The sequence below is a fragment of the Prorops nasuta genome, unplaced genomic scaffold (assembly GCF_024137725.1).
Source record: "Prorops nasuta isolate Cenicafe-Biocafe unplaced genomic scaffold, Cenicafe_Pnas_1.2 PNAS00045, whole genome shotgun sequence".
NCBI lineage: Eukaryota > Metazoa > Arthropoda > Insecta > Hymenoptera > Bethylidae > Prorops > Prorops nasuta.
Window position 1 is genome coordinate 1,319,074 of NW_027116842.1, and position 22,834 is coordinate 1,341,907.

The window sequence follows — 22,834 nt, forward strand, 5'->3', positions numbered from 1 at the left end:
ATCATATTTGAATTACCAGTACTATGACAGGGAAATTTGCTAAAGGATGAAAATGGTGAAAAAAAAGGAAAGGTTGTTTCAAGCCCAACACCATGCACTGACTTTTGTAACGCAGAAAAAATTATTTCATAGCTAAAAACCCAAAAACATTCCATTTTTCATACTATCCGAAGCGCTTCCTTATGTATTAATCCCTATCACTATGTCAAGGAAGTTACATAAAAGGATATGAATAGAAAAAAAAAAAAAACATTTTTTCAAGAAGAAGAAAATGCACTGATTTTCGTGAGGCAGCACAAATTATTTCGTAGCAGAAAACACAATAAGAAGACAATTGTCGTGCTGTTCGATGTGCTTTCTCCCGTATGAATCTCTATTACCATTTCAGGGAAATTATTTAAACGATGAGATTGATATAAAAAGATAAGGTTTATCAAGCAGAACAAAATGTATTGATTTTGTAAGGTAGCAAAAATTCCATCATGGTGAAAAACATCATAACCTGCAACATATCGTGGTTCTTCGGTAGTAGATTATTTATGTTATTGCATTTTTCACTATACGAAGGAATTTTTGTTACCTCCTAAAAAAGAATGCATTTGGTTCTGCTTGAAAAGTCCTGAATTTCATAGTATTCTGAACGTTTTAAAAAATTCCCCTGGCAGTAATAGAGAATAATAAGTAGGGAAGCACATCGCGAGGAACACGAAAATGGAAGTCTTATGGTGTTTCTCGATATGACGTAATTTTTGTTGCCTCATGAAAGGCAGTTCGTTGTTAGTGCATTAAAACCTTTCTTTTGATACAACTCTTATGTTTTTACAAAATATCTTACGTAGCAAAATTAGATATAAAAAAATAATATTAAAAAATTACTTTCTTTTTCTATTCATGATGCGAATTGCTTTCATTAATCAAGTTTTAATTGCAACAATACTTATTAACGAAAGTGTGGCGTTTTCCGTTTGAAAATATATCTATTTCTTAATCTTATTGGGATTTTGCGATAACAGTGGTTCTCATTCTGCCGCCGTTCGGTCTGCTAGCTTTGGTCTGCTATATCTTCAGCTTCATCTGAAATTTTAGTTGCATTAGCCGTTGTTAGAGTGGGAATGGATCCCTGAAGGTAAACCTGTAGGATCTGCAGGTCGGTTTGCACTAGTTTGCAGCAAAGTTCTTGCAGGTTTCGCAACTTTGCTCGTTCCTTCCGTAAAGGCGCGTTATTCGTTATGAGAAAATGGTTTATCGAGAAGGCAGGTGACACGTGCAAGAGGTTATAAATCTCTTGGGTGCGTGGTTAGTAAGATTTTCAAAGAAGAACCGCTTACGAAATGTTTCAGTACGCCAGCAACTATACGATTAGACTATCCGCCCCCGTCCCTATACGTGCGTTCCGCTGAAATAATAAAATTTGTAATAAGGAAGGAATCCATCGCGAGGGAAGACTCTTAAGTGTCATCGAACATTTCGCGATTACCTTTTTGTCTTTTGATGCATCAATCCCGAGAATTTCCCTTTGGTACCACGTACCGTGTGTGTATTGAAAATTCTTTCCAAAGAATATGAAATAATTTCAACGATAATCGTTGAAAGAACAATGAAAATTTATAACAGAAAGATGACAGTTTTGAGTTATTTCGCGATGGAAAGAAACTATCGATAAGACTAGGAGAAAAAAAAGCATGTAGGGGGGTATTTATTGAAAAAATAATGTTGTCGGAGAAAGAAGGACGGTCTCGGTTAACTGTCAAGCGTGTTTCTATGCGTGCGCCAGCTTTCACCAACCGATAGAATGTTTCGCATACCAACGTCCGACACACGTGGTATATCGAGGATATAAGCAACACAGCGTTAAGGTATTACATTATTATTCGACGACTCGCGTACAACGCTATTGTATTTGCACAGAATATCTAAGACTCGTTATCGCCGCGATTATATCGAAGGAAGGAATAAGAGCGGTGAGATCGAAAGAGGGAGTTTAATTGGTGGTTAACATGTATATGCAGTAATTTTAGAGAGTCGTGTAAGGAGAGAGAGAGAGAGAAGACGCGCGAGGCGCGGGGTTGATGGTGAATGCGCTCTCCTGAATTATCCAAGTTGTACAGTTGCGTTTTGTCACGGTGCTGGTATGTCGGTGTGTGGTGATGCGTAGTGGTATGGTGTTGGGGTGTACGAGTTGTGTTGTGTATCTCGGTGCTCACGCGCATGGAGCCAGAGGCCGTATATGGTAGTGGGCGGTAAAAAGCACACACAGCGCGCGCCAGCGACGGAGTAGAGACGGCTACACCAGAGAGAGAGAGAGAGAATAAACCGAGACGAAGAGAGCAGAGCGCGCATGCGCCAAAGCAGTGCTGCGTATACGGCGGGCAGAGTAGAGGAACGAGTCGGAGGGGGATCGGGATAGAGGAGCGGGGGTATAGCGATGGGAGAGGGGGGAGCCGCGCATGCGCAAAGAAGGAAATACCGAGCGCGAGTCGCGCTGGCCAGCCAAACCCACGGCGCATCACATGCGAAGCTTCTGGTTGCCCGCAGTAGAGTCGAGGGTCCCGAAACGCGCGTACTTACATTTATTCTCGCAATTCGCAACGCGATCTAACCTTAACCGACTCGAGTGCGAGGGAGAGAAAGACTCTACTCTCTCTCACCCGGTACCCAACTTCTCTCTCTCTCTCTCTCTCTCTCTCTCTCTCTCTCTCTCTCTCCTCTTTTTCTTTTTCACGAGAAGCAACAGTTTTCGTTTACACACACACACGCGCGCGCGCTCTCTCTCTCTCTCTCTCCCTCTGTCCATCCCTCTGACACACATAAACAACGGCCCGACATCGGTGTTCTTTGAAAAAGATAAGAGCACCGTGGCGACGTGCGCGAAAATTCCGACGGTTCAAGAGCGCCGTGCCGTGTGACGCACGGTGAAAGAGATACACGAGCAAAGTTGATCGATCGCTCGTGCCTGGTTGTTCCGGAGAGAAGAAGAGTTTTCGCAGCAGCTCCGAGATTTTTGGAAGAGAAGGAGGAGGTGGAGGAGGTGGTGGTGGAGGAGGAGGAGGAGGAGGAGCAGCGCCGAAGTGACGCGACGCGACGCGAGGCGGCAGTGACGAGGGCTCTTACCACGCGCGCCACGTTGCGAGGAAGAAAGAGGAAAGAAAGATATCGGATCGGCACGAGAGTTATTTTCAGCAATTTTCAACTCGCGATCGACTCTCGGACCTCGATCGAACGGAACCTCCCGAGCGATCCTCCATTCTTCCTTGTTTACCGTTTCGCCTCTCGCGCAGCTACTGTGTCGAATACAAGCCCCTTCCCCTCTCACTCGTCTATACGCTGCAGTATAGACACACGCACGCACATACATAAATATTTGTTTCTCTTGTGTGACCGCCATTGGAATAATCGAGCAATTGCCATGAGTGATAATACGAATCCAACGACGCAGAGTATAGCGGACTACCTGTCACAGTTACTGAAGGACAGGAAGCAGCTAGCTGCTTTTCCCAATGTCTTCATTCACGTCGAGCGCCTATTGGACGAAGGTAAGCAGATTGATTCTACTGTACGAAATGCCATTGAACCAGTGTTGCTTAACTTTTTCCCCCTCGTCATCATCCAACGTGTGCTTCGACGTTTGCGATTTTTCGTCTGGTTCGTCGAGCCTCTACGCTTTGATGAAATCCGGACAAGAAGGATCGTCGATCGTTTACTTGTGACTGGTAAAAGAGAAGAGAGTTCAGTGATCACGGTGCTGTCGTTTTGTGGTCCACCGCAGCATCTTCCAAGAGAAGCTTTCTATCTCTCTCCGAGAGCCATTTCGATAGCTGAGCGCCATGCACACTGTTTCCATGGAATGTTTGCCTCTTCCTCGATCGTGCTCCATACGTCTGTGTCTCTGCACATATCGGTGTAGCATATACACTAGTGTACGGTATATCGTAGCGTCGCTTTTGCGATATCGCTTTATTCGCTCTCTTCTTCTCCACAACGTGTGTCACGTGTTTAGGCATGCTTGCCAGACGTATGTACGGACGGAGAGACCCATGCAGCATTGCCCAAACTTTACGTTCCAACGCGTTCGCTCAAAATTCAACGAGGCAAAACATCTCCACCGAAACATGTGTTATTTATTCTCGTGCGCGTATCAAAGATCCACCCTGGTCCACTCTGCTCTCGCTTCAATAACGATGTACCATGATTTACTCCACGTCGAAATCTCCACTTTCTTCGTTCGTTATTCGCTCTCTATCGAGTCGTGTCAAATTCTTCGTATCGCGCGCGACTCAGCCTCCGGACCCCCGAGTGTGCGAGAACGCTTGCGTAACGCAATCAGTGTTAATTTTACCGCTGACGCGATTATTATACCGCAATAACGAATGCCTTCTCTCGCGATGATTCAGATACTGCGGAGGAACTCCCATTGTGCATGAAAGATGTTTCAGAAATTCGTGCACGCAAGCTTACGTTCTCTCTCTCTCTCTCTCTCTCTCTCTCTCTCTCTCTTTCAAGTTTATCCAAGAGCGAATACATCCGCTATCGTGCCAAAGAGAGAAAGGGGATGGGTGTAACGCGTAATTGGCCATCCATATACCAGAGTAGCAATCAATGAGCCGTGTGTCAGCTTCAGTACGCATATATATATATGTATAAACGTTGATTCTATATACGTACCGTAAGAGGAGCCTCGTGTTTACGCCTGTATAAGAGACAGGCTTATGTCACTCATAGTCGAAAATGGCTTAGCTTTATTGTCATGAAATATCAGAAACAACTGCATGGTTCGTTCTCTTTAAAAACCACAACAAAACGAGATACACCCGTTGTGCTCGTTGACAGAAAACGAACAACGCGGATCATTCGAGTTTCCAGCTTTTTTTTAAACGTAAATTTTCTACTATATATGTATATGCGATAAGTGTGTGGTATCGGGAAGTTGGATGGTAGCTGCATCGGAGGAATATTCTTTGGCCGAATCTACCGGGTGTTTGTTTAATTCTTTATATATATATATATAGTCCGAGGGTTAAACCGAACATATAGATAAACGTATATACGGAGAGTGGCAGCTGTGACGTTGACGCGCCTTCGGCACATATCTATATATAGGATTAAAGAATTATTTCCCTAAAGAGTCACCGACAGCATTTCAAACGCGCATGACTCTCTCAATTTGAAATGTCAATGAGCAAAAGTACTAGTTTCGCGTATTTTACCTTATCTAACAGTGCCGACGGCTAATTGAATTCCGATGAGCCAGGCACACAAGCGAGGCAGGCCTGAAAGCAAGCGTTCGGCTTTGGAATTTGCTAGTTGTTGCATTCTTGGTGACTGTGCCGCACGCGCGTCGACAAGGACAACGCGCGCGCGCGGCTGCACTCACACTCAGACTCGAACTCGTCCATTCGCAGTCGCGCATCAGTCGTTCAACAAATCCGACAGCCTTTTATTTATCTGCGAAACGCATGGCGCGGTGCTTTCCGGCAGAGCATTCTCCAAACCTTGCAAATCCACTTTTTGGAAAATCTATACTATCACTGCACTCTTCTCTCTTCCTCCCTCTTTTGAAATTATATATAAACATTTTGAAGAAGGGACGTTGAATCGGTTGGATCGTCATGAAATGTTTTCTTTTGTTTTTTTCATAAAAGTAGCTGAATTCGGTGCTGCTGACGGTGGCAATCGTTTCGCACACACACACGCAATATTAACTTTTGCAGTATCGTACTTGTTCTCGATGCGTTTCCAAGCCACGCCTCGAATCCCTCAAAGCATTCACTGTTTTCCTCTTTCAACCGCGGCGCGCACCATCGTCATCCCGCATTCCCGCCATCTCTCGATCACCATTTCAACCGGCGTATACATATGAGCTAACGAGAGTAACGATACTTTTCAAGGCCCACTCGTACAGTTACTACCCGCATTTGCCTCCATCCCCTCGTAATCTTCCCCAAAACTCTACAGTCGTTTCGTGTGATTTCGAACAATCGATCGCTCTCGCATTCTTTCAAACTCGTCATCCATCGACAGTCTGCACGATTATTCTGCTCCTTTAGCCAAGTATCGAGTATGCTTTATTCGTAGGTCGATCGGATAGGTTAAACTTTTATTCGACGGATTGGTATATGTGATGTGGGAATAATTGATAAATGAATCTTTGGAGCCAGAACTGTCGTCGGTATTCCTCTCTCTCTCTCTCAATTGATTCCAAATTTCTGGTCCTTGCTTCCCTCCCGCGAGAGCACGGCCGAGCCTTACCGTTGCGCTTTAGCCTCCCGTCACTCGCTGGAGTATAGTACGTATATGTATACGCGGGGCTATGGGACGAAGCCGATTCGATCAAGCGAGCAAGCAGCGAGTAGGCAGGCAAGTAGGCATGATGAGGAGGAGGAACGGAGAGGGGAAGAGAGGAAGGCAAGGCAAGGCAAGGCAAGGTGGCCGCATTCCTTTCACTGATGGTAAATTCTGGGTACTCGGTTCCCCCTCCTCGCCCCCTTCGCAACATTAGCTCACATGCGTCTACCAGCAGAGGGAACAAGGCCCATGGTGGGAGTCCTCGATTCCCACAATTTACCAACACAGATTCCTTCTCTGGCTGACTGCTCGAGTGACGTCGAATGACGAAGCCTGCTTCGGGCTCGAATCGCTCGGCGCTCGCTGCGCACTAGCGCCAGTTCGATCGCTTGCCTGCGCAGCTCGTGTCGCGTTCGTCAACAAGTACGGCGCGGCGTGGCGCGGAACGGAACGAAACGAGTAGAGCCCCCAGAGGTTATGTACTCGTCTGTGATATTGAGAGAGCGTGTGCTGCGCCAGTGCAGTAGGATTTCCTCAGAGAGAGAGAGAGAGAGAGACAAAACTTGTAGTCGTTTATATATATCTATATACGTCTAACTCTCTCTCTCTCTCTCTCTCTCTCTCTTTCTTTCTTTCTTACTAATTATTACTAATCCCCGCCACTGAATCGCAATTGCACATAAATTTCTCGCACAAGACTCCTACTCGCACACGTATATATATATATACCACAGGGCTTACACCATTTATTTCCTTCGGAGAATATTTGTTGGGTCGAGGCAGAGGATTTGGTGTCGATCTCTGCTGCTCTTTACTCAGATTCCGCCATCTTTGCACATTTCTCGTTTTTTGCCCTTCGGCCACATATGAAATCGACACCTTCCAATCTACAAATTGGTTTTCGCACGAGCACCCCATTGACTCGTAGCTTTGGTCCCTTGTTTATTTTTTCATGACTGAAACACGCACATCGTTTTGTTAAGGAAATTCGACGCGATTGGCGAATCTGCCAACTTGGAGGAATTTTCACTGCAACGTGGGAGCTCGCGAGCGAGGCGTCACTCTATTGAACCTTGTTGCCGGTTAGATGATTCGCGCGATGAATGTTTTTTTTTTCTAATACTACGCGCACTGTTGAATTGGTGCAACCAGCCTCGAAGTAAGACAAGTGTTTATATATAAATATATGTTTTCTCATTGTAGTTACACTGCGGTAGGAAAGAGAGCTCGTTTTTCCTGCATACATACAATATACATATATATTATACTGTTTGGCCGATCACCGCGCGCGGGTCATAGGGGGTCGGGCGGTGGACGATGTATAAATTGCTTATCCTTCTTTCTCTCTCTCTCTCTCTCTCTCTATATATATATATATATATATATATGTATATATCGATAGAACAATAACCTTATAACTAGGATTTCGAGCAAATCAGCCTTTCCTTGCACGAGCAAATTTACTACAACTCCAACAGACTTTTTATGCCCTTCCAACAGTTTTTTATTCGGATAATTTTCCATTATCCATGCTTTTCACCGACTTTCCTCGCCGGAAACTGTTTATTTAATGCGCGTTGCACAGCATTACGGCTTATATTCTGGGAATCGCTCCTAAAACGTTTCTCCCGTGCATTTGCAACACGATAGAGGCTGCTTTCCAGCCTGTAATCCCGTATAGCAGCTTTTACGTTGCTTTCTGCTTATAGCTGCAGCAACGACGTCTCGTCAAACCACTCGCCGGCGTTGCATGTACATACACAGCCAGATAAAATCCTTCGAACCTTATCTCTCACGAACCAAACTCCTAGCTGCTCCTGCACAATGATATATATATATATATATACATGCATGTATATCTTTCTTTTCACAAATGCTTCCATCTCTCAAAGACGGAGGAGGACTCTATCCTTCCACCACTCTGATACACACGACTAATAAATAATTCGCATTTTCCAAGCCCGAACGAGCCTCGACATTTCTAAAATTTTTCTAGGCCGGTGCCACATTCAAACACAAAGTAAAAAATTAGGTAATAAGTATTTGCCACTTGTATATGTATACCCTTTAAAGTCAGTTCCCCATACCGTTGGACGCGAAGGTGCATCATTTTCTCTCGATAAGCAAAACATGAATTTTCTACGCAATATATATATATATATATATATGTATACCTTCTTAAATGCAGATTGAAAATATTCAATGTAATTTCTTCGGTATTATTTAAAAATCTAAAGAAATGTTACTTAAGCATGCAGGGATATTCTATTAAAATTTGGAATAATGTTATCGATGATATAAGCAAGAAATAACTATTTCAAATTAGCTATCTTAACGTGTAGTCCAATGGGCGGCCAACAAATTTTCGACAATATTATGATATCTCGTATTGCAATGATTCTATATAAAAAGTAACAAAACAAAAACTGTAGTAATATATATTTTAAATTAAAAATAAGTTTGTAATCATACCGAAAATGTATACATTACCGATATCATTCAAAATTATTATTACTCGGGAAAAATTTCGCAATCTCGTACTTGTCTATTGGGACCTTGCAAACCTACACGTTGACAGTCAAGTGAGAATGTGTATCTGTATATACATAAAGACACAAAAAAGTCTGGCAAAAGTGACAAAATTGTCCGATAGTCAGTGTTAATATTACGCATATATGTATCATTACACATTCATAACCTAATCCTACCGTGTATAAATGTGCACAGCGAATATTCTGCACGGAAAATGTATCGACTACTCGAGTGACATGCGTTTTTCTTTCAACATATAATTCTTTGAAAAGAGCTATGATAAAGACGAATAAAAATAATACTTGAATAATTTTTGTTTACAAATTGATTTTCCATTATGACCAGAATAAGCAAAGTACACAGCTTTGAATTTCGTGCGACTAAATAAATATAGTTAGAACTGTACTTGATTCGAGAGTCGCGATCGAAGCACGCGTTAATATCTTCGGTGCAGGAGTCGAAACGAGGGAATGTTAAGGTCAAGAGCACGGAGCGAATCTCGCCGCCGGGATATTATCAACGCGCGCGTATAGTAGCCTGCACATCCCGCGTAGCCTTGGAACAAACGAGGCGACCATAAGTTTTTAGCGACGATGTAAGAACAACACCGGTAGACAGAGTACCGAACCGACCGACTTTTCCTAGACACGACAACGCAACGGTTTGTTACGAGGACGTAGCGTGCCCCCGCAGTCCCCCCGCAGACCTAACCTTACCTACAGGCGACCGTTGCTCGAGCTCTCACTGAAATTCTGCGGCGCACCGCGCGTCCACGGTCGACGCGACGCGACGCGCAGGACTTGTCTGTGCGTGTCGGGTCGACTCTCGTCAACGTCGCGTCTCACTCAGGAGGAATCCGCGCGTCGCACCACGCGGTGAAAGGTTCTACGAGCCGGTGTGTACGCCGTGTACATCGATCGGCCATCGTTCCAATCGCGCTCTATATTTTCGCACATTCGCACTTGCATTCTTTCAAACTCTTTTCGCGTTATCCGTCGCTAGCACCGCCTTCTCCACCTATTGTTCGTTATACCGCCCAAATAGACCTCGATAATGATCGATCGAACGGACTATACTGCGAGCTGGCCCAGCAATCTCTACGACGCTTCCAGATTCCAACTAATCCTTAACAACTATTGTACTATAGCTATCAATTTATATAGGAATATGCGTGCGTGTGATTCCCTGCATTTATTCCAATATAGATTTCATTTATCACTTTTCAACATCGATTCACACGTGACACAAGTTTTTATTATAACGCTTCGATTAAGTGTTACGTGTGGCATAACTACATAAACAAGAAAGAATTTTGAAATTGGCGCCTTAGCGACTAACCCAAGTGAGCAAGGAAGGGCATGAGAGTGGGGACAGCATGGAGGGACTTACTCAGTGGCGGCTTGTTATGAAGGATACTTCGTATACTATAATAAAGTGGTTTTATATACAAGGCTTATTTTTATTAATTGTTTTACCACATACGAAACGAAGAGAAATCAAATATTATTTATTTTATTGGGGAACTATATATATCCTTGCGTTTCTTGCGCGTTAAAATTCTATGAGTCGTCGCTTTGAGACCATCATCGGTCTGTTTTAAGTGCTTCGATATTTGTTGTAAAAGTGCAGGCCCTAATTTTAGAAATTTTCTCCTTTATTATTCATTTTACACACGAGAATCGGCAATGCGTTTGACTTGTGATCATCCGCTTTAGCCCAGTATGATTAACCATTCGTGTATTTGCATATTTTCCACTACTTTAATTATAGTGATATTCCATGTTGGAAAGTTCACGAGTCGAATCTTCATTTTTAGATTTAATTCGATAGTCGAGAGGAGTAATATCAAAGAGAATTGTTTATCAGCCCGAGTCCTATTCGAGAGTCAATACAGGAAAATGTCTGAAAAAGATTGAATCTCTAAGCAATAATAATACAGTTGTGGACAGTTTTATCTGCAATATAAAGTGGACGTAAAAATGGAAAATAATCGCATTTAAACTTAATTGCGAATTAAAAATGTAATGCGTAATTGTTGCTCGAGAGTCGCCAGCTGTAATCGAGGGATTTACAAGATAGCAATGTTTCCTCTAGTCAAAGTTGCCATGCAGAAATTATCCCTTTATAGCTGCTCCTATTCATAGAGATACAAAGAAATTAATTTCTCGTGCCTGTGTGATGCCATTTGTTAATTTAGCGCCGATCGTGTTGGACGTGCACATTACACTGCCTCTTGTATATATATATATATACATATACTTTCCATAACTTTCTGCCAGTCCTCGCGCGCTTTCAAACCGATAGAAATTCCTACCGAATCAATCAAGTTTAAATCTTATTGCAACGTTGCACACATTTCTCATTAACAGTATAAATCATTTTTAAGGTCGATCGTTTGAAAAGATAATGATAAAAATCAATGCGTCAGGGTAAAGGATTGATAGTTGGACTATAAGCAAGAGATGGACCAAGCCGTCATTTTTAAAAAATAGCAGCACAGGAGACATCCGGTTAAACGCAGTTGTATTCACACGTGATTATGCTAAATTACGCAATGGATTATTGGCTTGAATCATTTGAAATAAATAACGAGGAATCTTTATTTTACGTCTTGTTGAAAATTTTTTCAAGGTTATTTGTAACAAAGTTTGTGAATAGTTCGTAAATAACAGGAAAAGATTTGTATGTTATTGAGTCTATAAAATTTTGGTCTTTACCGGTAACTTCAATTATTGCAATTCCGGCACGTTGTTCCGGTGATATGTACTGATCTCTCTTTCTCTCCTCTTTTTCAAGGATATAGTTGAACCTCAGTGGTGTAGCGGAGAGATGGAATTACATTTTTACATTTCAGAAAATGCCAAATACCTATATCCGTAAGGTAAATTTGAAACCAAGAGTTACTTGGACAACGAATCACTTGCAGTTGGTAGTTACAGCAGTTACATTAGGTGATACGGACGCAAAGGAAGCAGAGCTGTAAGTTTCAGCATAGAGTCATTTGGTTCAAGTGTGCGCACTTTGCCCGTTAGAGGATTGTCAGGTTTAACAGATAAGGGTTAATAAAAAAAAAAACAAACAAATAAAGGTCAAATAGTGCATTTATTAGACTATTGAATGCAAAAAGAAATTTTGTAATAAACCGTCTCATTAAAAAAATAAACACTATTATTTAGAAGAAAGCGGAACCTCTGTACATTTGACCCGTATGTGTCGGGTAAAAGTGCGCAGTCCTATAGGGTAAGTGAAGGCGCGTTGAGAAGGTGAACGCATTAGCCCTAACGATTCATGTCTACAAAAAATGTATTATTTATTTCAAAAGAACTCACAGATCTTCATAATAATTTACTTTCCTTGGTAAAGGTCAAATAATTGTATATTTAAAGCTAAATCTATGTGTAATCACAAATAACGAATTCTCGAAATCGATTTATTAACAAATCGCATAGAATAACTTTATAAAATCAAGAGGGAATGAAATTAAAAGATATGAACATGTGTATATACGCGCACACTTACATACGCACACTTATCCTCACATTATAGATTGGGAATAAAAATTGATAACTACACCGGTACTATAGGTATAACGTCAAAACTGATACATGCTTTTAACATTAAATAAATACTTGACATGGAAAAAAATATCTTATCTTGATTTTGATCTCGATTTAAGCATTACACTACTTGCCGTTAGATATAGAAAAAACTATTTTGGAAACGTATAAATTCGATTGTATTGTAAAAAATAAAATCGCCTTGCAGAGTATTATTTTTTTTTTATCTAAACTAACTTTTTAGCCAAGGACCTTCCATTTGCACTTGTTTAATGCATCCCTCCCCCACCTCATCTTAAGAAACAGTGAATGCGCACACTTAACGACTGCGCACAGTTAGACCAAATGACTCTACCTAAAATCACTTTGAAACAAAGAATATGTAATAAAACAACAGAAAAATATTAGAATGACTCGATCCTCAGATTCAATGCTTGAAGCAAAAGCCAAGGAAACACTTGCAAATCATATGGAGATACTCCAAAGAGCTAAGGTAGTCCAACTATCATCCATTAGGGAGGACAGTTCGATTATTGCAACGTTGACGTATTTATATATTTTTTTTTGTCATTATGTTATATTTCATCACAAATGTTACTTGTAAGTTATAGTGAAAATATACCGTTATATTCTTGATCGTTTTGATACGTTTAAATTGCTAAATAAAGAATATGTCGTCAGCTTCTCAAAAGGTAGTCGAATTCCCCTTCCCTTGCCCCAATTGTATAAAACGACCAACGAAATTTTGCGGCTTCACGAGTGGCCGAAGTAGCGGTCCTAACTTTCGGACCATTTGTTTTTTTGCTTTTTTTAAAAATTAAAGCATCTACGGTTGATGAGGAGTCAAAACTATTAGAAGAAAGGAATGTTTTCAGAATGATGAATTTCCTACATACCATCTACATATTAGGGTGTCCGTTAAAAAGGCATTATTTTTGTTTGTTTCTTAACTATATCTAATTTGGTGTAGAATCGGATAAAAATAAAGTTTGCAAGAGTCTAGCCGATTTAGGTAGTAAAAACCCGTGCCACCGAAGGATTGAAGTTAAAAACGGGATTTCGCAGAGAAAAATAATATTTTGTGACTATTTTGCATGTCATTTCTTCATTCTTCAAACATTGCACACGATGATGTTGCTTTAGTTAGTTTAATGGTTTCTGAATATGGATCCATAATGAAATATATTTTTTTTGGCTTGTTACAACCTTTATTTCCCGTGTTAATATTTTTTAAAATAACGATTTGCAATAAAAATTCTTTATAGCCGTATCTTGAGTAATTTCTCCTTTTTTACCTCGGTATCTCCGCCCCTTTTTATTTCTGACATATCTGAATATGATAAGATTATGTAAACATTTTTTCTCACTTTTTGTAAAATACGTTTCATGGGTTAATGCTGTCAAAGAACATTGATTTATTATGACAAATCCTTTTATTCCTGCATCCTCTAAAATCTCTGTCTTTTTCTCTCTTCCTGTTTCTATTACCTCGAAATGATTAGTTTTTAAGTTAAAAGTACAGGCTCTAAGTTCTACCTTAAGGATATATTGAATGTATTTTAATTTCTTAAAATTTAAATATTTTTGTTAATGAGCTCTTACGTATATATAGATAGAATTTTTGGAAATATTAATACATGTTATTGTAAAATATATTAATATTACCAAAAATTCTATCTATATATACGTAAGAGCTCATTAACAAAAATACTTAAATTTTAAGAAATTAAAATGCATTCAATATATCCTTAAGGTAGAGCTTAGAGCCTGTACTTTTAACTTAAAAACTAATCATTTCGAGGTTATAGAAACAGGAAGAGAGAAAAAGACAGAGATTTTAGAAGATACAGGAATAAAAGGATTTGTCATCAAAAATCAATGTTTTTTAACAGCATTAACCCATGAAACGCATTTAACAAAAAATTAGAAAAAATGTTTACATAATTTTATCATATTCAGATATGTCAGAAACTAAAAGGGACGGTGACACCGAGGTAAAAAAGGAGAAATTACTCAAGATACGGCTATAATGAATTTTTATTGCAAATCGTTATTTTAAAAAATATTAACACGGGAAATGAAGGTTGTAACAAGCAAAAAAAAAATATATTTCGTTATGGATCCATATTCAGAAACCATTAAACTAACTAAAGCAACATCATCGTGTGCAATGTTTGAAGAATGAAGAAATGACATGCAAAATAGTCACAAAATATCATTTTTCTCTGCGAAATCCCGTTTTTAACTTCAATCCTTCGGTGGCACGGGTTTTTACTACTTAAATCGGCTAGACTCTTGCAAACTTCATTTTTATCCGATTCTACACCAAATTAGATATAGTTAACAAACAAACAAAAATAATGCCTTTTAAACGGACACCCTAATACATATACATATATAGTTTTCGTTTCTTATGGCTTTTTCCAACAATAAATATCTTCTATGAAAATATAACAACTTCGAAAAGTAGTCATTTTGTAAAAAGGAAAAAGTTTTTTTTGTAAAAACTCAAAGATGCGCATTTAGCAAATGTTGATAAACTGAATATTTAACAAAAGTCCCATTGGAATCAATCGTATATTTTTCGAGGTACAGTCGTTCCAAGTTGCACAAAACTAACGGTATTTCATAAAACTCGACGAAAATTCGTGAAAATTAGTTGCTTATAACGTTCAACACTGCTGTACCTCTTAAAACATAAAGTTGAGTTTAACACGTTGACTGTCACAATACTTTCCGGATGACGAACGATACAAGTGTTAATAATTATTTCACTCGTAGATTTATTTTTCGATCGATTCAAACAAAAAATAAAAAAGAAATTAAATAATTCCGATCGTCCACAAGTTAATTTTGATTTTCGACTCTCCTTACGGGACAAATCAGGAAATATATATAATTAGTCGCAATTGGATCCTAGGCAATAATACAAAATACAATTTGACTCGTAGTTTACATCGAGTACCTGTCACTTGGACTTCTTGGAAGAAATACTCACGCTTATTTACCTTCTATACACGAAACATGTGTATATTTTTACACTTTTTTTTTATAAAAAAAAATCCTTTATTATGTAAGATTATAATGTTGTTTGCGCACATTCTCGTATTTAAAAAGAGAAAGACGTTTCTTCCGAAAAACGTTGAAATGCCTAAAGCGATAAATTCATCACGCTAAAATCACTTTCTACTCTATTTATTTTTACGCAATATTTTTCCATCGACGTTTCGTTGAAAAGAAGGGTGAGCAAGAATTTGGGACCACAACTGTACTATCTCAATAAACTGAAAAATAGTTGGAAGGTACATGCAAAAGTCATAAGCAAAAAAAAAAACAACTTTTTTCTTACTATTAGGACAAGAGATAATTAAACGAATAAAATAATAACCTTCTCATCCTGGTTTCCTTATATCAGGAAAAGTAAACAAAAAGTGTATTGACAAAATTTCGACTACAATGGTTTCTTCTTTCCATTATTTAAGAAATTGTTTGACGACTATTTCGTAATCAACCGATTAGTCAGGTTTCCTCAAACGGAAGGATATTTCGTAGGTACTGAGATTATTGCGGTTGCTGCTAAATATTATTCCTCTCAAACAAGAATTCTAATCTCGACCGTCTTGCGAACCAATTCCGATTAAGCTTGGACACTAAACTCATGATTATTACATTATAAGGAAAACCTTCAAAATCACGTCATTGATCGGACTCTTCAATTGTCTAGACTAAATTCCAGTATTTTTATTAATTTTGCTTTACATGTAATCTATAAGGGATGAGAGGGAACGGGCTGCTTTCAATTTTATTTGCTTTATTAAAGGAAACTATGACTATCTAAATATAACTATAGTTTTGTATCGCAATTTATCTCACATAATTTCTAGGTATTTCATCATCAGTTATATACTTTAACACGATTAAAGTTGATTCGCTATATTATACCTGAATTCTGAATTTTCTAGCGGTATCGTACATGTTTAACAGATGCTTATATTGTCAACCGAATGAGAAAGAAGAGAAAGAAGCAAACTCTGGTGTAACTGCAGCTGTGTGAAATGAATAAACATTAATTTTTTTTAATGAAACAAAGCTGATCTTATTTCTACTGTAAAAGAAAAATATAGGTATAACTGACAATGTTTCCTTTGGTTTAGCTAATGAAAATAACAATTAACATACCTCGAAGATATCAAGCCAATCGGATCGACCGGTGTATATAGTTTGTGAATAATCGTATACATATATATATATATATATCTATTATATACCGGATAGGGAACGAACATTTTTAATCACGTTGAGATACTCGATGCAGAAACTCAGAAATTGCGCATTGAATTTTATGAATAAAACAAAATATTTATCGAAACTTAAAATTCCTCTCAATAATGTACAAAATAATCTAAATTCTTACAATTGTAGTTTAAGCGAGAAGAGAAAGTAATGATAAAATATAGTCTAAATTGGCCCATAAAAATAAAATACTCCTATAAATAATCAACACGACCGATAAGCTGCGATTCGTATACCGATATGATTAAAATTTGGCAGTGTCTTGTAACGCTTAAAGGAAGAAAATGCGGTAACTGTGTGACGATTTATGGTGTTTTCAAAAAAAGTGAAAAGAAGATGAATTTTGTTTACGCATAATTGGAATATATTTTCCGTCTACTATACACAATATAATCTCTCTCTCTCTCTCTCTCCCTTTATACTCTCCTTCCGGCTAGGAAACCGGACGGTACGGCCGGACAGTGTCGTCCAAGCACACGTTCTCTCTCTCTCTCCTCGTTCTTTCCTCTTGAAATAAGAGTGACCGCTCGTTTGGTGATTTTTAGCTTTCCATTCCACGACGCACGTCGAGCACTATGGACCGTGCTGAAAACGTTAGCCAGAGGAACACTCTTCGTATGCAACACTGGTGCTCCTCCCCCCACTCCTTGCCTGCCCTAAATTAGCCACCTCCTATTCCTGCATCTTTTCATCATCTTCCTCTTCGATCCTACAGACGATTAATTACTAACTATATAGATATTCGATATCGGTGCACGTGTACCTTGCGTTCATCGAGACAGGAGAGAAATCTGCGTCTATGGCTCGTTATTTATCATATATATATAATTGTAAAATTATAATACCAAGAGCAATCTGTCGTTGATCTTTTTTTTTTTTTTTTTAGAAATCTGTCGTGGAAATGTTACTTTGTTTATATTCTGCATAGAATTAGGTTTTCTGAGCTACACCACTGATATCGACCAAGCTTCCATTACACTTGACATTTGTCCTGACATTTCTCTAGGAGGGGGGATGGCTTCCTTTTATTTTTCCTCGTCTCTCGTCTATTTTCTTACTTTCGCTCGATCGTCGTCGACGTATAGGGGGATACGCGCAGCATCTGAAGAAGAGAGATAAACACACGTATATAGCCAGCCTCGGCACACATATTGGCCATTCCTCCATTGCCAGTTTGGTGCGCGCGTTCCATAAATGGCGACAATCATGCGCGCGATACACGCCCTCCAGCTCTTCTTCTTCTTTCTCTATATCTGTCTTTTCTTATAAACCAAATATATATGTATATATATATATATACACACGTGTGTAGCTGGTAAGAAAAAATACCAAAGGTAGCTGGACGTGCTCAAGGGGAATGGGGTCAGAGATTCTTTCGAGTCTCTCAAGAAAGTTTGAAAGGAGAGCCTTTTACACTTTTATGCGAGGCGAGTTGCGTTGTTAACCGTACGTTTGCCTGTTCCAAGCGCATGCTCCAACCAACCACGTGATTAGGAATGTCGATGCTTGATTGGTCAATCATAACAACGCATCCGACATTCCTTTCCGACTTCTCCTCGATGAGATACCTTAAACACCTTTTTATTAATAAAATTGAAAATACAAATGATAAATGCCTAACGTCTGATAGCACTCTGCTTCCTGGCAAGAATACTCTTTTTTCGTTACAAATTAATATTTTATTCTACACAGGGTGTTTCGCGTAAGTTACCCCAGAGCTTGGATACAAAATGGCGCGTAGTTCTTTAACCATAAGAGATATTCAATTTTTTCATATGACCTTTTTGAAAGCAAATAACAAGAGGTTTCGAAAAGATTCTATGCAAAATTTGAATATCTCTTATGGTTAAAGAGATACGGGTGATTTTGTATCCATGCTCTGATGCGTCTTACGTATGATTTATTGCTGGATTGAACTCGCCTTGGGGTTATCCGTTAAATTTCAACAAAAAATCTTTTTTCTCTCCCTAGAAAAATGTCCAAAATTTTCTTTCATATCCTCCACTTTTCTTCGCACTTTATACAAAACTTGTCTTTTTGCAATCTCATCTTACAAAGTTCTTTTCCTAATTTTATATATATATATATATATATATATATATATATATATATCGTTGAACAGATGCATTTATTAAATTGAAAAGTAAATAGTTTTATTAATGTTTTGGAAGAACGATCGTTTCATTCAAATATAATAATTTGTATATAATAATATTTATCTAATCTTATTCTATATGATAATTTTGATATTTAACTTAGAGAAGCAAGGGCAACTGAGGAATATATATGTACGAATGCAACTCACGACTCGCTCGAGCTGCACACGTCTATGCAGAAAGTAAATTTCAGTCAATCGGGTTTCTCTCTTTCTCTCTCTCTTAATACTGCTGCATAAAACTTTCATGGTATGAGTGACCATGACTGAAAATATGGTAGCTTCTCTCCGACTACTCAATTTCCTTAATAAGAAGATAAGTAAAATTATACTCTTCATTAAAATTTATTTGAACGAGTTGCACATCTCTCTCTCTCTCTCTCTCTCTCTCTCTCTCTCTCTCTCTCTCTCTCTCTTATCATTTTAGTACAAATAAATATAATAAAATTACAGATTTAAACTTACGTAATTTATATACGCGTGAAGTAAACTTTTCTCATTGTTGATTAACAGCTTCGATTCATCAAGATATATAGAAATATAAATTTAATTGGATATTGTAGTTTATAAAGCAATAAGAGTTAAGACGATTGTTTGGAGCGAGCGTTCCTTCACGTTCAGAATCATTTGTAGAGTTAATAGAGTGACTAACCTTCGCAATTATAGCGGCACACGCTGCGCATCTTCGCTCCATAGAATATCCGTCAGATATTACGCGATATTTTTCGATGATTCGAGCAAAATTTCCTTACAACTCGTCCATAAAGATTTTATTGTTCTATAATAGTATTACTCGTGCTATAATTATTCACGCGTATCGCACGTGTTTATAATAACACGTCTATACATACATACAAAGAAAATAGGTTATGGTTGAATTTCCAGAAGCGAGAGAGGCTTGAAAAGTCGTACGTTCGATCCACTTTGGAGATCGAGTCGGCGGACTCGTTGGCGATAAGAAGGCGCTGGCTGCTGGTGCCGGAGAGAAAAACGAGGACCGAGAGAGACGAGAAGGTTCCTTTTCTCGGTGGCTGGCTTGGGAGTTGGCGATGTAGGCGTGGCGGCGCGCTGCTGCTCGGTACGCGGCGCGCGTGCTCCATGAGTCTCGCGCGTGTGCAGTTGCTTGGCTCGCCCTCCTATTGGTTCCCATAGCCGTGCCTGCGTGCGTGCGTGTGTTGGTGACGACGCCGAGCCACGAGCCTAGCAGTGCGCGAACCCTCCAACCAAAGTTCCTAGGCATTTCCATATTTAGACGCAAAGAAACCTCTTCGGCGCTGCTGCTGCCTCGTGTCATCGCGTAGGCTTACCCCCACCCCATTTCCCAGGCCTCACTCCAAACGGTGCCAACTGCCTCTATCATATGTATATTATAATATGCAATCCTTCTCTCCTCGTACCTTTGCTACACTGTACGACTCCTCGATTAAACGAACGATGCATTTATACACACACAGCACACAAGAAACTGCTGCTACAGACTCACGATTCTTACCTACAGTTACGCAATTCATCATTGTTCAAGCCAACTATTTAACAATCTCTGTAGGAATATACCACCCAATCCTTAAGAAACTATCCTTAAAATAGCTCGCTCGCTAGTTCCGAGACCGGGCAGGATGCTAACGTATCAATTAATTCTCTCTCCGATCGACAAGTTTCAAATTCCGTTCGTATAATTTCATTTCGATTGTTCAAGTAATTTGTACGTCGATGTATTCGTTAAAAGCGCTCTATGTACATTCGTGCGAGAGAAAAACGTTGCGATTACTTTGATGAGAGAGTTTGGTTAGTTTCAATTCGTAAAATCATTCTTTCTTTATGGCAAAATCTCCTCTCGATAGTCTTTTCTACGTTCATTTTTTACAGAGATTCATTGATATTTGGAATAATCAAGTTTTTGTTGTTCTATGGGAGATTCGCAATGTTATAAATGCATGAATTTTGAAATCATATATATATATATATATGTATATATATGTATCACGTACAGCGTGGGCGAAATTTCGTAAAATATCAACGTGAATGGTATAGATTTTGAATTTTCTCCATTCTTTTCTTAAACGACAAAATGCAAGATGCGTAAACAAAAGTTGATTGTATCTCTCAGGTATAAAGGTTACCTTGAGATTATTCTAATGGAAACTCCTATTTCCTCTTGCATATGTATCCACTCGTAACTCTTATATTTCAAGAGCTTTCTAAAACCCTCCTTTATTTTTCTTCTCTTTCACTTCATCCAGTCGTTTATGCGAGATATTCCGACTCGCAATTGCACATCCGAGCTAGAGTGGGTTTGTGGTTGAAATAGTGTGCGTGACCGCTATGCGTACACACACGCATAGTGACTCACTTCTACTTATAATTTCAAATGGAAAAATCTAGGGAACACGATCGCTTGAAACAAACTATACATTAATGAAGTATTTTGGAAAGCTCTTGAGATCATCTACAGGAATATTCAATAAACAATAATGCATTTAATTACAAAAAAAAAAAAAATCAAGGTGAACTTGATAGGTTGGAGAGAAGCATTGCATTTTTATTTTTTCTTTAAATCGCTTTTTTTTTAGTCTCTTGCATAAAAAGACATTTGAATTTGTTTCATGGGAATTTCATCGAACTTGGGCTAGTTTCCAGATAATTATTTAGTCATTTATGAACGGATAATCCGCATATTAAATTGCAATTATATTTAACAACGCAATAAGATTGAAAATATTACTTCACTTTTAATCGTCGCTACATGTGTTTTTATTTCTACTATTAGATATACATATACATATTTTTAGAAATTTGGAGGGAAAGAATGAAAATATCAAGTTTTGAAGCACACACGAGTGAAACGACGATGGTTCTGGCGCAGTAATGCGACACACGTGTCTAGCAGGTTTACCTCGTGGGTCGAATATCTTTTCCATCGCGGCCTTTTCCATGCCAGATTTTCCCTGCCGAAGCACGTACACTTCCCACGTGCGTCCAAGATCCTGATTCAAGGATTTCTCTATCATAACGTGGAAACGTTTGTTCACGCAGGAAATTATGTAGGAATTATGCGCGTGAGAGACAGGGGCAAAAGCCCGTATTTCCAGAATTATATAAAGATCCTTTTATATCGTCCATCTTTCCGAGAAGCAAATCCTATGCTACTGCAACTTTTTCATTCAATTTGCCTCTGATGTACCAGGTGAATTTTTTACGACTTTTCACTCCGACTAAATAGAAATCGACGTGAAATATTGAATGTTTTGAAAACATGTGAATTTTTGCTTTCAAAGCTACTAGAAATAATCACGTAAAAATATTTTTGCATAAAGGTATTGTGTACTATAGTCATGAAGGTCACCTTGATTCTTCCTTAATGGAGCCCCATATTTTTCATTACATACCTCCTTTATAGCTCATATCTCACACAAGAGCTTTCTAAAATGCTGTATATTAATTAATAACTCCATTCGATGGTTCATCATAGATATTTAGATTTGAAATCAAATGTAGGTGTTTGTTTGACCAAAGTAATGTGCGTGACCGCTACGTACATACATGCTTCGTCACTCATCCACTTATAATTTCGATTCGCTGCAGTATTCAACGATAGCAGCTACTTCGAATCAGACAAATTAATATGTAGCTTTTTGGAAAGCTCTTAAGATAAGCAACAAGAATATGCGATAAAAAATATAAGTTTCTATTTTAAAAAATCAAAGTGACTCTTACAAAACTCGTACGTGCCATTACTATTATTTTTACGGTTAATGTTTCCTTCCATTCAAAAATTAGCGTGCTCTGAATAAATGCAATATTTCTTGCTCCATTCCATTTATTCACGCGACGAGTGCTCATAAAAAATCACCCGATACATATACATAATAGGACTCGAAAGGAAGATGAGTGTGAAACGACAGAGACGTTGCAAAACTATAAACAAAAATCTCTGTTATTTATTTGCAATATTTAGCGAATAGTTTTGCGAATGAGAGATGAAAAGGGATTAGGGATTGGTTGCTCGCGAGTCTCC

General features: G+C 38.8%; 1 protein-coding gene across 4 annotated transcripts in view; it reads left to right on the plus strand.

Moving 5' to 3' along the window:
* Nucleotides 1–2,545: 2,545 nt before the first annotated feature.
* Nucleotides 2,546–22,834, plus strand: part of how (protein held out wings) — a 151,975-nt gene continuing 131,686 nt past the window's right edge. For all 4 annotated transcript variants that reach the window (XM_066744593.1, XM_066744595.1, XM_066744594.1 and 1 more), the window contains exon 1: nucleotides 2,546–3,533. In XM_066744593.1, coding sequence (XP_066600690.1) covers nucleotides 3,407–3,533 — 127 coding nt within the window. In that variant the 5' untranslated portion in view covers nucleotides 2,546–3,406. The remainder of the gene's footprint in view (nucleotides 3,534–22,834) is intronic.